Source organism: Anas platyrhynchos, chromosome 17 (genome assembly GCF_047663525.1).
Source record: "Anas platyrhynchos isolate ZD024472 breed Pekin duck chromosome 17, IASCAAS_PekinDuck_T2T, whole genome shotgun sequence".
NCBI lineage: Eukaryota > Metazoa > Chordata > Aves > Anseriformes > Anatidae > Anas > Anas platyrhynchos.
In genome coordinates, this window is record NC_092603.1 from 4,852,440 (window position 1) to 4,866,949 (window position 14,510).

The window sequence follows — 14,510 nt, forward strand, 5'->3', positions numbered from 1 at the left end:
GAGCCCCCCCACCCTCTCTGTGGGCATCCGGGGAGCCCCCCACCCCCCTCCCGAAGCGGACGGGGGACTCCCCAGATGGATGCGGGACTCCCCAAAAAGGGGAGGGGGGCGGAGGGGGGGGGGGGGAAACCCAGGCACGTATCACCCCAAAATTGTCCTGTGTGTGTCCCCCCCCCCCCGGCACGGTGCAGCTGGCGCAGGTGAGCCGCCCCCAGGTGCTAAATTTATCCCCGGGGCTGCGTAAGCAGCGGCCTCGCCACGTCCCCACGTCCCCGCGGCCGCCGTCACCGTCACCGTCACCGTGTCACCGGCACCGAGCGCACGCGGGGGCGGCGCGGATAAAAATACCCCGGCGAGAGGCAGCCCCCACCACCACCACCAGCACCGGCACCGACACCACCGCGAAAAAAATGAAAAAATTTAAAAAAAAATCAAAAAAAAAAATCACTCGGATCGCCCGGTGCAGGGGATAGGGGAGCCCCCAGGGTGTCCCCATGGGGATGAGGGTAAGGGGTGTCCTCTGTGGGGTGAGGGGACAGGGGACATCCCCTATGGGGACAGGGACATCCTCTATGGGGTGAGGGGACAGGGACATCCCTTATGGGGACAGGGGACATGAGACATCCCCCATGAGGTGAGGGGACAGGGGACATCCCTTATGGGGACAGGGAACAGGGGACATCCCCTCTGGGACAGGGGACACCCCCCACCAAGGGGGACCAGCCCCGGGGATGAGGGATGCCATCGGCAGCAGGGGACAAGGGACGTCCCCCTTGGGGACCACCCGGCAGGATGGGGACGAGAGATCCCCCCCGGGGACAAAAGGACACCCCAGGGGACAAAGGGACACCCCTGGGGACAAAGGGACACCACTGGGGACAAGGCAACCCACCTCTGGGCACCCAGGGCCAGGAGCCCCCACCTCCTGGCCGTCATCTCCCTGGGGACAAGGGACATCCCTGGGGGGGGGGGATCACCGCCACCCCCCCCTCTCCCCGGGGCTGTACCCCATGGGTGGCGGTGACGCCGGTGACGGTGACGGTGACACCGGGCTCGGTGCCAGGCCGGATCCTGCGCCCGGCTCCCACCCACCGGCTCCGGGCTATAAACGGCACCGGCACCGCCTGCCACCTGCCTGGCCACCCAGTCCCCAAAGTGTCCCCAAAGAGGAGGGGACGGGGTAGGGAGATCCACCCCACGAAGGGACAACGGGGACAATGGGGACGTGCCCTGGGTGGGGGCGTTGGGGACACCGGGGATCTGCCCCACACGGGGATTTTGGGGACACTGGGGACCACCCCACATGGGGATGTTGGGGACATTGGGGAAATGGGGACCTGCCCCACATGGGGACGTTGGGGACACTGGGGACATTAGGGACGTGCCCCACATGGGGACCTTGGAGACATTGGGGACATTAGGGATGTGTCCCACATGGGGACCTTGGGGACATTGGGGACACTGGGGACCTGCCCCACATGGGGACCTTGGGGACATTGAGGACGTTGGGGACATTAGGGACGTGCCCCACAGGGGGACGTTGGGGACACTGGGGACCACTCCACCACATGGGGACGCTGGGGACACCGGGGACCTGCCCCACATGGGGACACTGGGGACACTGGGGACCCTGTGGCGGGGTTGTCCCCATGCCCAGCAGGACACCCGGACCTGTCCCCTCCCCGCAGAGCCTGGGGACACTTGGCGCAGAGCTGTCCCCATGCCACCAAGGGAGCGGGGCTTGTCCCCTGGTTTGGGGACACTGGGGGAGAACCGGGCTGTCCCTACACCCACCGTGGTGCCACCCGGGGACCGAAAGTGTCCCCATCCCAGGGCTGTCCCCAAACATCCCCACTGCCACCTGCACAGTGCCACCGTCCCCACGTTGTCCCCAAACCAGGACAGGAACATCCCAGGGGGGTGGTGACATCCCGGGGGGTGACATCCCAGAAAGGTGACAGCCCAGGGAGGTGACATCCCAAAGAGGTGACATCCCGGGGGGGTGACAACCCAATGAGGTGACATCCCAGGGGGGTGACATCCTGGGGGAATGACATCCCAGGAGTGGGGAGGGGGCTATGGTGTCCCTGGGGGGGGCTGTGGCATCCCTGGGAGTGTCTGTGGTGTCCCCAGGGGGGGATGCTGGTGTCTGGGGGGGGGGGTGTTGGTGTCCCCAGGGGGGTTGTGGTGTCCCCAAGGGGGGGGAGTTGATCTCCCTGGGGGGGGAATTGGTGTCCCAGGGGGGCTGTTGGTGTCCTGGGGGGGGCTGTTGGTGACCCCAAGGGGGGTGTTGGTGTCCTGGGGGGGGGTTGGTGACCCCAGGGGGGGTGTTGGTGTCCTGGGGGGGGGTTGGTGACCCCAGGGGGGGTGTTGGTGTCCTGGGGGGTATTGTAGGTGACCCCAAGGGGGGTGTTGGTGTCCCCAAGGGGGGTGTTGGTGTCCTGGGGGGGGATGACGGTGACCCCAAGGGCGGGATGTCATTGTCCCGGAGGGGATGCGCGGGTGTCCTGGGGAGGGAGTTGGGGGGGGGGGGGGGATGCTGCTGTCCCCGGGGGTCTGCCGGTGTCCCCGGGGGGGTGTCCCCGCGGTGTCCCCCCACCTGTCGTGGTCGGCGCTGCGGAAGCGGGGCAGGATCTGCCGGAAGCTGCTGGTGCGGTCGAGCTTGGGCTGGCTCTTGGTGCGCTTGATGGAGCTCTTCAGGCGGCGGCTCAGGAAGCCTTGCTGGGGTACAGGCGGCTGAGGGCGCGCGGGGGGCACGGGGGGCACCGGGGGGGCACCGGGGGGGACACCGTGGGGATGGGGAGCTGGGGGGATGGGGGTGTGAGGATGGGAAACTGGGGGGACGGGGAGGTGGTGGGAAACCGGGGGTACAGGCGGGTAACCATGGGGATGTGATGGGTCACCATGGCAACAGGCGTGTAACCATGGGGACATGGATGTGCACGGATGGGTAACCATGGTAACAGGCGTGTAATCACGGTGACATGGCTGGGTAACCATAGTAACAGGCATGTAGCCGTGGTGAAGTGATGGGTAACCATGGCAACAGGCATGTAACCATGGGGACATGGATGTGCACGGACGGGTCACCATGGTAACAGGCGTGTAGCTGGTGACATGGATGGGTAACCATAGTAACAGGCGTGTAACCATGGTAACATGGATGTGCACGGATGGGTAACCATGGTAACAGGCGTGTAATCACGGTGACATGGATGGGTAACCATAGTAACAGGCATGTAACTATGGTGACATTGATGGGTAACCATGGTAACAGGCATGTAATCACGGTGACATGCATGGGTAACCATAGTAACAGGCGTGTAGCCATGGTGACATGGATGGGTAACCATGGTAACAGGCGTGTAACTATGGTGACATTGATGGGTAACTATGGTAACAGGCATGTAACCATGCTGACATGGATGTGCACGGATGGGTAACCATGGTAACAGGCATGTAACTGGTGACATGGATGGGTAACCATGGCAACAGGCATGTAACCATGGGGACATGGATGTGCACGGATGGGTCACCATGGTAACAGGCGTGTAACTGTGGTGATGTGATGGGTAACCATGGCAACAGGCATGTAACCATGGTAACATGGATGTGCACGGATGGGTAACCATGGTAACAGGCGTGTAATCACGGTGACATTGATGGGTAACCATGGTAACAGGCATGTAATCACGGTGACATGCATGGGTAACCATAGTAACAGGCGTGTGGCCGTGGTGCCATGCCTGTAATGCTGGGTAACCATGGCGATGTGGCTGCGTAACCATGGCAACATGGATGGAAAGGCGGGGTGACAGGCGTGTAACCGTGGTGATAGCGTGTGTAACCATGGCAACGGGTGGAAAGCTGGGTAACCGTGGCGACACGGATGTGCACGGATGGGTAACCACGGTAACAGGCGCGTAACCATGGCGACATGGATGTAATGACTGGGTAACCATGGCAACATGGATGTGCATGGATGGGTAACCATGGCAACACGCGTGTGCACAGCAGTGCCGGCGGTAAGAAGGCTGCTGGGTAACCATGGCAACACGGATGTGCACGGATGGGTAACCATGGCAACAGGCGTGTAACCACGGCAACACGGATGTGCCGGGTACCCACGGCAACGTGCTGGGGTAACCATGGCGACGGGGTGATGGTAACCACAGCAACAGGCATGTGCTTGACGAGGGCAACACGTGTGCGGGAGGAGCGTAACCATGGCAACGCGGGGCTGCAGTAACCATGGCGACAGGCGTGTGCGGGGCGGGGTAACCACGGCAACGGGAGCGGGTCACCACGGCGACACACGTGTGGGGGACACAACAACCACGGCGACACGGTAACCATAGCAACAGGCGTGTTCGGGATGGGGTAACCACGGCGACACGTGCTAAGGATGGGGTAACCATGGCAACAGGCGTGTGCGGGATGCGGTAACCATGGTAACAGGCGTGCTCAGGAGGACAGGGAAGCAACATACATGTTCAGGGTGGGGTAACCATGGCAACAGGCGTGTCGAGGACAGGTTTCCATGGCAACAGACATGTCCGGGATGGGGTAACCACGGCGACACATGTGTTGAGGATGGGGTAACCATAGCAACATACATGTCCGGGATGGGGTAACCATGGCAACATGCGTGTTCAGATCAGGGTAACCACGGCAACAGGCGTGTTCAGGACGGGGTAACCACGGCAACACGCGTGTTCGGGATGCGGTAACCACGGCGACACGTGTTGGGGACGCCGTAACCACGGCAACACGCGTGTGCGGGACGGGGCAACTGCGGCGACAGGCGTGTCGGGGCCGGGCACACGCGTGTGCGAGGTGGGGGGGGGGGGGCTCACCGAGGGCCGGAAGGGGGGCGCGGGCGGGGCGTCCATGTTGATGCTGTACTGCTTCCCCCCGGGGACGCTCTTCCTGCGGGAGCGGCCGCCGTGGTAATCTGGGGGGGGGGACAGGGCCCTGAGGGGACAGCGGGGACACGGGGGGGGGGGGGCACGGACACACACACAGGGGGACCCCACGGCCCTCCCCCCCCCCCAACTCAACCCACCCCCTCCTCCCTGGGGGATGGGGTGGGCGCTGGGGGGGGACCCAGGCATCACTGGGAGGGGGGGGGGCATGATATGGGGGGGGGACATGGGGGGGACACACACATAGGGAGACACACAAGGGTAAGGGGGGGCTTGGGGGGGGGCCCTGGTTTCTCTCCATCCCCCCCCCCCCCATCCCATTGCTGGGGTCCCCTTGACTCTGGTGTCATCGCCCCCCTCCAAAAAAAAAATCCCCTTAACTCTTAGGGAACCCCTAAACTCTGCCCCCCCCCCAAATCCCCTTAATTTTGCCCCCCCCCCAAACTCTGCCCCCCCAAATATGCCCCCTAACTCTGCCCCCCCTAACTTTGCCCCCAGCCCTGGGGTCCCCAAACTCAGCCCCCCCCAGAAAAAAAACCCTTAACTCTACCCCCCAAACCCCCCTTTAACTCTGCCCCCCCCCCCCCAAAAAAAATCCCCTTAACTCTGCCCTTGGCCTTGGGACCCCCTTAACTCTGCCCCCCCCATATCCCCTTATCCCCCCCCCTTAACTCCTCCCCAGTACCTCCCCTTAACCCCCCCAAACCCCATTAACCCCCCCAAAACCCCCTTAAACCCCCCCAAAACCCCCATAACCCCCCCTCCTCCCAAAAATCCCCCCCCCCCCCCCAAATTTTCCTACCGGCCACGGTCCTGCTGCCGCCCTCCAGGCTGAGGCGGGTGCCGGGGGGGGGGCCCAGGGTGCCCCGAAGCGCCCAGGGGGGGCCCGGCTGGGGGGGCCCCACATGGCGCCTCCTGACCCTAGGGGCGCCCCGGGGCCCCCCCACGAGGCCCGCGGGTGCCCGGGGGGGAGCGGGCCGGGGGCAGCCGCATCCCCGCCGGCCTTGCACACGCGCGTGCCGGGGGCACGGGGGCGCGGGGGGGGGGCACCACGACGCTGGTGGAGGGGTGAGGGTGAGGGGGGGGGGGGGGGGGGTGAGGATTTGGGGGGGGGGGGGAGCGGGGGCACGCTCAGGCGCTGGCGCACGTGGAGCCGGGCACGCTCACACTCACCCCCGGAGCCTTGCACGCTCAGCACGGGCCATGCACGCTCGCACTCGGCCTCGTGAGCCTTGCACGCTCACCCCCGGAGCCTTTGCACGCTCGGAGCTTTGCACGCTCACCCCTGGAGCTTTGCACGCTCACCCCTAGAGCTTTGCACACTCACCCTTGGAGCCTTGCACGCTCACCCCTACAGCTTTGCACACTCACCCCTAGAGCTTTGCACGCTCACCCCTGGAGCTTTGCACACTCACCCTTGGAGCCTTGCACGCTCACCCCTAGAGCTTTGCACGCTCACCCCTAGAGCTTTGCACACTCAGCCCCGGAGCTTTGCATGCTCACCCCCGGAGCCTTTGCACACTCGCTCTCCGGCCGCGCACGCTCCCCGCAGGGCCATGCACGCTCCCGCTCAGCCTCCGGAGCCTTGCACGCTCGCCGTGCACCAGGCAGCCCCCGGGCCGTGCACGCTCGCCCCAGGCCGTGCACGCCGGCCCTCACCACCGAGCCATAGCCTGCCCCGTGCACGCGCACGCTCAGCGCCGTGCACACTCAGCCCCCCCCCCCTTTCACCCCCAGAGCCGGGCACGCTCACACTCGCCCCTGCGGCCGGGCACGCTCCCGGCGGAGCCATGCACACTCACGCCCGGAGCCGTGCACGCTCCCTGCTTTGCACGCTCACCACAGCCCCGGGCACGCTCAGCACCCCCCGCAGGCGTGCACGCGCCCGGGCACCCCTGCAAGCATGCACCCTTTGCACACTCACCCCCCTTGCACACTCAGCCCTTGCACACTCACCCTTTGCACACTCACCCTTTGCACAACCCCCCCCTCCAAAAATCCCCGTGCACGCTCCCGCTGCTCCGCGCACGCTCCCGCCGCACCCCCCCCTCCTCGCTCACACTCGCGTGCACGCGCACACCCCCTCCTCCCCCTCCCCCCCCCCCCGTTGCACACTCGCCGTTTCTTTTTTTTTTTTTTTTTTCCTCTCCTCCCCCCCCCCCCCGCCACCAGCTTCTCCCGCGCCGCCGCCGCCGCCGCTCCCGGGCCGGTGCCGCTGCCCCGTGCGCGCCCCCGCGCTCGCTCCGCCCCCGCTGCGCGTGCGCGCGCAGCCCCCCCCCTCCCCCTTCTCCCCCCTCCCCCTCCCCCCCCCCCCCCCCGCACTCACCTCGGGCGCGCGCGGCGCCGCCCGGCCCGGGGAGGGGGGGGGGGGAGGGAGGAGAGGGGGGGGGGAGGAGGGGGGGGGGAGGGGGCGTGGTCTGGGGGAGGGGGCGTTGCCATGGAGACGGGCCACGCCCCCGGGAACGCCGAGCGGGGGGGGGGGGAGTGGAGGGGGAGGGGGGGGTAATGGGGGGAGGGGGCATGGGGGGGCACGGGGGGGCAATGGGGGACATGGGGGGGACATTGGGGGGTAATAGGGGACAATAGGGACATGAGGGACAGATGGGGGGGACACGGGGGGGCAATGGGGACACGGGGGGGAAGGGACAGTGGGGACAATCTGGGGACAGGGGGACCTGGGGGCAATTTTGGGGCGGGGGGGACAGGAGGGGACAATGGGGGGGCATGGGGGGCAATGGGGACATGGGGGGGCAATAGGGATATGGGGGGGCAGGGAGGGACATGAGGGGGCATGGGGACAGTGGGGACAATGGGGGGACAGGGGGACATGGGGGGGACATGGGGGGGGACAGGGGGGGTCAGGGGGACATGGGGGGGCAATGGGGACATGGGGGGCAATGGGGGCAATGGGGGGGCAACGGGGGGCAATGGGGACAGTGGGGACAATGGGGGGACAGGGGGGGTCAGGGGGGCATGGGGGGATTTGGGGGGTGCCAAGTGTGTGGGGACAGCGGGGGGACTCTGAGGGGATACTGGGGTGACTCTGGGGACACCGGGGGGGTGTGAGGGGACACCGGGGGTTGGGGACGTCGCCCGCCGCAAGTGGCAGCGTGGGGACAGCGGGGCCGGGGGACACGTCCCTGCTGGTGGCGGTGCCACTGCCACGGGGCCGGTGGCGGGGACAGGGGTGGCTGTGGTGGCACCGGTGGTGGTGGCACTGGTGGCACTGGTGGCAGTGATATGGTGGCAGTGGTGGCAGTGATATGATGGCAGTGATGGTGACACTGGTGGCAGTGCTGGTGGCAGTGCTGGTGGCACTGGTGGCACTGGTGGAGGCAGTGATGGTGGGACTGGTGGCAATGATATGGTGGCACTGGTGGTGGCAGTGATGGCCGTGGTGGTGGCAGTGATGGTGGTACTGGTGGCAGTGATGGTGGCAGTGATGGTGACACTGGTGGCACTGGTGGCAGTGATATGATGGCACTGGTGGTGACACTGGTGGCACTGGTGACACTGGTGGCAGTGATGGTGACACTGGTGGCACTGGTGGTGACACTGGTGGCACTGGTGGTACTGATATGATGGCAGTGATGGTGGCACTGGTGGCAGTGATGGTGACACTGGTGACACTGGTGACACTGGTGGCACTGGTGGCACTGGTGGTGACACTGGTGGCAGTGGTGGTGGCAGTGGTGGTGGCAGTGATATTGTGGCAGTGGTGGTGACACTGGTGGCAGTGGTGGTGGCACTGGTGGCACTGGTGGCACTGGTGACACTGGTGGCAGTGACAGCGCTGGTGGCACCGGTGGCAGCACGGGGACAGCGCAGGTGGCGCTGGTTTGGTGGCGGTGTCACTGGTGTCACTGGTGCCACGGGTGGCGGTGGCGGTCCCGGTGGCGGTGGCGGTGGCCGCGTCCCCCCGCTGTCACCGTCACCATGGTGACGCGGCGCTGGCGCTTTTTTTAACGCCGGAGGAAGCGGGGAGGGGCTGGGGGGGGGAGGGGCGGCGCCACCAGCAGGGTCTGGCCCCCCCCCCCAAAAAAAATCCCCGTCCCCCCCGTGACACCCCACGGGGACACCAAAAGGGGACGTGGGGTGGCCTCGGGCACCTGGTTCCCCCCCCGAGGGGACAGGGACAGGGGACAGGGGACAGGGGGCAGGGGACAGGTGGCCCCCAGGTGTCCCCCCCCGGTTATGGGGACAGCAGTGGCACCGGCATGGGCAGGTGGCACCAGCAGGGGTTGGGGACATGGGGACACAGATGGCACCACCATGGGGGTTGGGGACATGGGTGCCACCCCCATGGGGACATGGGGACAGGTGCCACCATGGGTGTTGGGGACACAGGGATGGGTGCCACCACCAGGAACGGGGACATGGGTGCCACCATGGGGGTTGGGGACATGGGGACATGGGTGCCACCACCAGGAATGGGGACATGGGTGCCACCACCATGGGGACACGGGGACAGGTGCCCCCACCAGGAATGGGGACATGGGGACACGGGTGCCACCACCATGGGGTTTGGGGACACGGGTGCCACCACCACGGGGACACAGGGACGGGTGCCACCATGGGCACTGGGGACACGAGGCCCACACTGTCCCCAAGTGCCACCCCCGCTGTCCCCACCATTTATTTAGGGGGGGGGACACACCAAAGGGACAGCGCCTCCCCCCCCCCACACACACACACACGGGGGGGGGGGGGGGGGGGGGGGGGGGGGGTTGGGGTTTCCCCAGCAACCGTTGCCGAGCACCCGCGCGCCTCCGGGCCGGGTATTATGGGGATGGCAGCTGGAAAAAGGGGTGGGGGGGGGGGGGGACACACACCATGTGGCCCCCTCCCCAAATTTCCCGGTGCCCCCCCCCCCCCCCCCCCGGTACCGTGCTCTCCCGGCGGCCTCCCCTCCACCGGCACGCTGACGGTGCGCCGCAGCAGCTTGCTCCGGCACGGCTCGCCCCGGCGGTCCGGATGAGCAGCGGGTGGATCTACCAAAAGATCCCCCCCCCCCGCCATCAGTTCGGGCCCCCCCCGGCCCCAAAATTGTCCAAAATCGCCCCAAATCTTGCCCTCCCCCCCCCCCTCCGCTCCCGCTCCCTGCTCGCCTCCTCCTCAGCCGGCAGCAGCTGGTTCATGGGGGTGATGGAAATTTTTTTTTTGGGGGGGTGGCACCCCCACGGGTTTTATTGGACACCCTTCCTTCACCCCAAACCCCCAAATCGCCCCGAGTCACCCCCAAAAACGCCCAAAATCGCCCCAAAAGTTGCCCCCCCCTTCCCTGCTCGCCTCCTCCTCAGCCAGCACCAGCAGCTGGTTCCTGGGGGTGCTGCAAAATTTGGGGGGGGGGGGTGAAGAGACACCCCCACGGATTTAATTGCACCCCTGTCCTTCACCCCAAACCCCAAAATCACCCCAAATCACCCCCAAAATCTCCTAAAATCGCCCCAAAAGTTGCCCCCCCCCTCCCTGCTCGCCTCCTCCTCAGCCAGCACCAGCAGCTGGTCCATGGGGGTGATGCAAAATTTGGGGGGGGAGGGGAAGAGAGACACCCCCAGGGGTTTTATTGGACCCCCCTCATTCACCCTAAACCCCAAAATCATCCTGAATCACCCCCAAAATCATCCAAAATCACCCCAAAAGTTGCCCCCCCCCCCCGCTTGCCTCCTCCTCAGCCAGCACCAGCAGCTGGTTCCTGGGGGTGCTGCAAAATTTGGGGGGGGGTGGGGGGGGAGAGACACCCCCACGGGTTTTATTGGACCCCCTTCTTTCACCCCAAACCCCAAAATTGCCCCAAATCACCCCCAAAATTGCCTAGAATCGCCCTAAAAGTTGCCCCCCCCCCGCTCGCCTCCTCCTCAGCCAGCACCGCAGCACGATGCAGAACCGGGGGGGGGGGGGGGGGCACCCAAACCGCTCGAACCGTGCCCTTCCTAAAACCCCAAAACGGCCCGAAATCAGCCCAAAACATGCCCCCCCCCCCCCCCAGTTTACCTCCTCCTCGTCCAGCATCAGCAGCTGGTTCCCGGAGATGATGCAGAACCGGGGTTCCAGGGGGGCCGCTCGTAGGCCGGGGGGGGCGCGTAGGGCCCGCGGGCCAGGGGGGCTCCTCGCACATCTGGGGGGGGGGCTGGGGGTCAGTGGGGGGACCCCCCAAAACGCCCCCCCCCCCCCCAAAAAAATAATATCACCCCCCCCACACACAAACACCCCCCAGGCCAGGCCCCGCTCGGCCCCGTTTCCAACTGGGTCAGGCCTGGGCCGGTGCCCCCCCCCCCCCCCCCCCGCCCCCCCACGGCCATGTTGCCCCCCCCAAATTCCCGATACCACTTCCAGGCCCCGGTACCGGGGGGGGGTCGTGGAGGCCGAGCCCGGCCTGACTGGTGCCGGTGCCCCCGGTACCAGTGCCTCCCAGTATGGGGATCCCCCGGTACTGGTATCCCCCAGTACAGGCAACCCCCCCGGTACCAGTATGGCCCAGTATGGGCAGCCCCCAGTACCAGTATCCACCAGTATAAGCATCGCTCAGTACCAGTATCACCCAGTATAAGCATCGCCCAGTACCAGTATCACCCAGTACAAGCATCTACCAGTACCGCTATCTCCCAGTATGGGCATTGCCCAGAACCAGTATCCCCCAGTACGGGCATCTCCCAGTACCAGTATGCCCCAGTATAAGCATCTGCTGGTACTGAGATCCCTCCAGTATGGGCATCACCCGGTACCAGTATCCCCCAGTATGAGCATCCCCCAGTACCAGTACCCCCCAGTATAACCACCTCCTGGTACTGGGATCCCCCCAGCATAAGCAGCCCCCAGTACCAGTATCCCCAGTACAGGCACCCACCAGTACTGGGATCAGCCCAATACCAGCAGCCAGCGGTACCAGTAACCCCCCCGGCACCAGTATCCTGCCACCAGTAACCCCACTAGGTACCAGTATCAACCCCCCCCGGTACCAGTACCCCCCCGCAACACCAGTACCCCCCCAGTACCGCTATCCCCTCAATCCCAGTATCTCCCAGTACCCCCTGGGCACCAGCATCCCCCTCTTCCAGCATCCCCATTTCCAGTACCCCCCCCCCAAATTTCCAGTACCCCCCCCGGTTACCAACACCCCCCCCTCACTACCGACCCCCCCCTTTCCAATAACCCCCCCACTCTCCCAGTAACCCCCCCCCCTCCATCCCAGTCCCCCCAGTACCGGCCTCCCCCGCTCCCCATCACCAACCCGCCACCATCCCCCGCTTCCCTCCCCCCCCCCCCGGCACCGACCCCCCCCCCGGTGCCCCCCCCACCCCCCCCACCCCCCTTTGTCCCCCCCCCACCCCCCCCCATCCCCCTTTCCCCCCCCCACCCCCGGTGCCGCCGCCCCCGGTGCCGCTCCCGGCCCCACCCCGGAGCCTCCCCCCCCCCCCCAATTTACCGGGGGCATCCCGGGGGGGTCGCCCCCCCCCCCCACCCCCGGTGTCCCCCCCCCCCCCGTACCTCGGAAGGGGACATAGGACATGCTCCGCGCCGAGCGCTTCCCCCGGGCGCCGGTAACGGGGAGGGGATGGGGGGGGGGCGGGGGGGCGGGGGGGGGGCTGGCGGAGAAGGGGGGGGGGGCAGGAGGCCGGGGGAGGGACACAGGAGGGGGGGCGGGACCGGCACCGGGGGGGGGGGGGGGGGGGGACAGGGATGTGGGGGGGGGAGGGGAGGGGATTTTTTGGGGGGGGGGGGGGAGTGGGGGGGGACTGGGAGCGCTGGGAGAGGGGGGGTGGGGGACTGGGAAGGGGGGGGTGGGAAGGGGGGGGGAATGGGAGCGCTGGGGGGGGACTGGGAACACTGGGAGAGGGGGGAGTGGGGGTACTGGGAGTGGGGGGGCACTGGGAATGCTAGGAATGGGGGGGGCTGGGAATGGGGGGGGACTGGGAGCACTGGGAGGGGGGTACTGGGAATGGGGAGGTTACTGGGAATACTGGAGAGGGGGGGTGGGGGACTGGGGAGGTTACTGGGAACACTGGGAGAGGGGGTACTGGGGGTACTGGGAGTGGGGGGGACTGGGAATGGTGGGATACTGGAATGGGAGGGAACTGGGAACACTGGGAATGGGGGGGAATGGGGGCACTGGGAATGGGGGCGTACTGGGAACACTGGGAGAGGGGGTACTAGGGGCACTGGGAAAACTGGGAGAGGGGGTACTGGGGGTACTGGGAATGGGGGGGACTGGGAATGGGGGGGTAATGGGAATGGGAGGGGTACTGGGAACACTGGGAGAGGCAGTACTGGGAATGGGGGGGCACTGGGAACACTGGGAATGGGGGGAATGGGGGGTACTGGGAATGGGGGGCTAATGGGAATGGGGGGGACTGGGAATGGTGGGGGTACTGGGAATGGGGGGCTAATGGGAATGGGGGGGACTGGGAATGGTGGGGGGTACTGGGAATGGAGGGGGACTGGGAACACTGGGAGAGGGAGTACTGGGGGTACTGGGACTGGGGGGGCACTGGGAATGGGGGGGTAATGGGAATGGGGGGATACTGGGAATGAGGGGGACTGGAAGCACTGGGAATGCGGGGGGAACTGGGATGTGGGGATACTGGGAACACTGGGAGTGGGGGAAATGGGGGGGTACTGGAAACACTGGGAATGTGGGGGTACTGGGAATGGGGGGGCACTGGGAACACTGGGAATGGGGGGTACTGGGAATGCAGAGGGGTAATGGGAATGGGGTGGAATTGGGATTGGGAGGATACTGGGAGCACTGGGAGTCGGGGAATGGGAGGGGTACTGGGAATACTGGGAATGGGGGGAATGGGAATGGGGGGGTACTGGGACTGGGAACACTGGGAATGGGGGGGAACTGGGAACAGAACAGGGGGTACTGGGAAGGGGTGTACTGTAAATGGGGGGGGCACTGGGAAAGGGAGGGGAGTGGGAATGGGGGGGACTGGGAACACTGGGGAATGGGGGGGGGGGGGGGCACTGGGAATGGGACCAGTGGCGGTCGTTTCGCCTTTAAGGGCTGCCCCCAGTGCCACCACTGCTCCCAGTAACCCCAGTGTCACTGTCCCAGTGCTCCCAGTGCCACCACTGTTCCCGTCCCAGTGCCACCAGTGTCCCCAGTACCCCCAGGGCCCCTGTCCCAGTGCTCCCAGTACCCCCAGTGTCACAATCCCAGCGTCCCCAGTGTCTCCAGTACCTCCAGCGTCGCTGTCCCAGTGCTCCCAGTGCTCCCAGTGTCCCCATCCCAATGCCCCCAGTGCTCCCAGTGGTCCCAGTTGTCCCCATTGCATGGCTCCCAATGCCACTACTGCCCCCAGTAGCCCCATCCCAATGCTCCCAGTACCCCCCAGTCCCTCCGGGCTCCCTTCCCAGTGCTCCCAGTGCTCCCAGCACCCTGCATCCCAACCCAGTGCCTCCCTGGCCTCCATCCCAGTGTCTCCCAGTACCCCCCAGTCCCTCCGGGCTCCCTTCCCAGTGCTCCCAGTGCTCCCAGCACCCTGCAGGACACCAGCCCCCAGTGCTCCCATTGCCCTCCCAGTAGCTCCCAGTTCCCCCTGGGGGGCTGTGAGCGTGCAAGGGGCGGGCACGAGTGTGCGG

At 66.3% G+C, this 14,510-nt stretch overlaps 2 protein-coding genes across 2 annotated transcripts in view; both read right to left on the bottom strand.

Moving 5' to 3' along the window:
* SYNGAP1 (synaptic Ras GTPase activating protein 1) overlaps nt 1–12,435 on the bottom strand; it is a 31,089-nt gene extending 18,654 nt beyond the window's left edge. The window contains 7 exon segments of the mRNA XM_072025061.1: nt 2,600–2,721; nt 4,857–4,954; nt 9,812–9,898; nt 9,901–9,916; nt 10,920–10,969; nt 10,972–11,043; nt 12,414–12,435. Coding sequence (XP_071881162.1) covers nt 2,600–2,721; nt 4,857–4,954; nt 9,812–9,898; nt 9,901–9,916; nt 10,920–10,969; nt 10,972–11,043; nt 12,414–12,435 — 467 coding nt within the window.
* LOC139998839 (uncharacterized) lies at nt 6,271–9,631 on the bottom strand. Its single transcript, XM_072024702.1, has 2 exons — nt 7,776–9,631; nt 6,271–6,276 (listed from the first exon to the last, which is right to left on the bottom strand). Exons 1-2 carry the CDS (start codon nt 9,558–9,560, stop codon nt 6,271–6,273), a joined length of 1,791 nt encoding a protein of 596 aa, XP_071880803.1. The 5' UTR covers nt 9,561–9,631.
* Nucleotides 12,436–14,510: the final 2,075 nt, after the last annotated feature.

Bases quoted from the DNA above. Each gene is read 5' to 3' on its own strand.
- LOC139998839 (XM_072024702.1), bottom strand. From the start codon at position 9,560: ATGGTGGGGACAGCGGGGGTGGCACTTGGGGACAGTGTGGGCCTCGTG.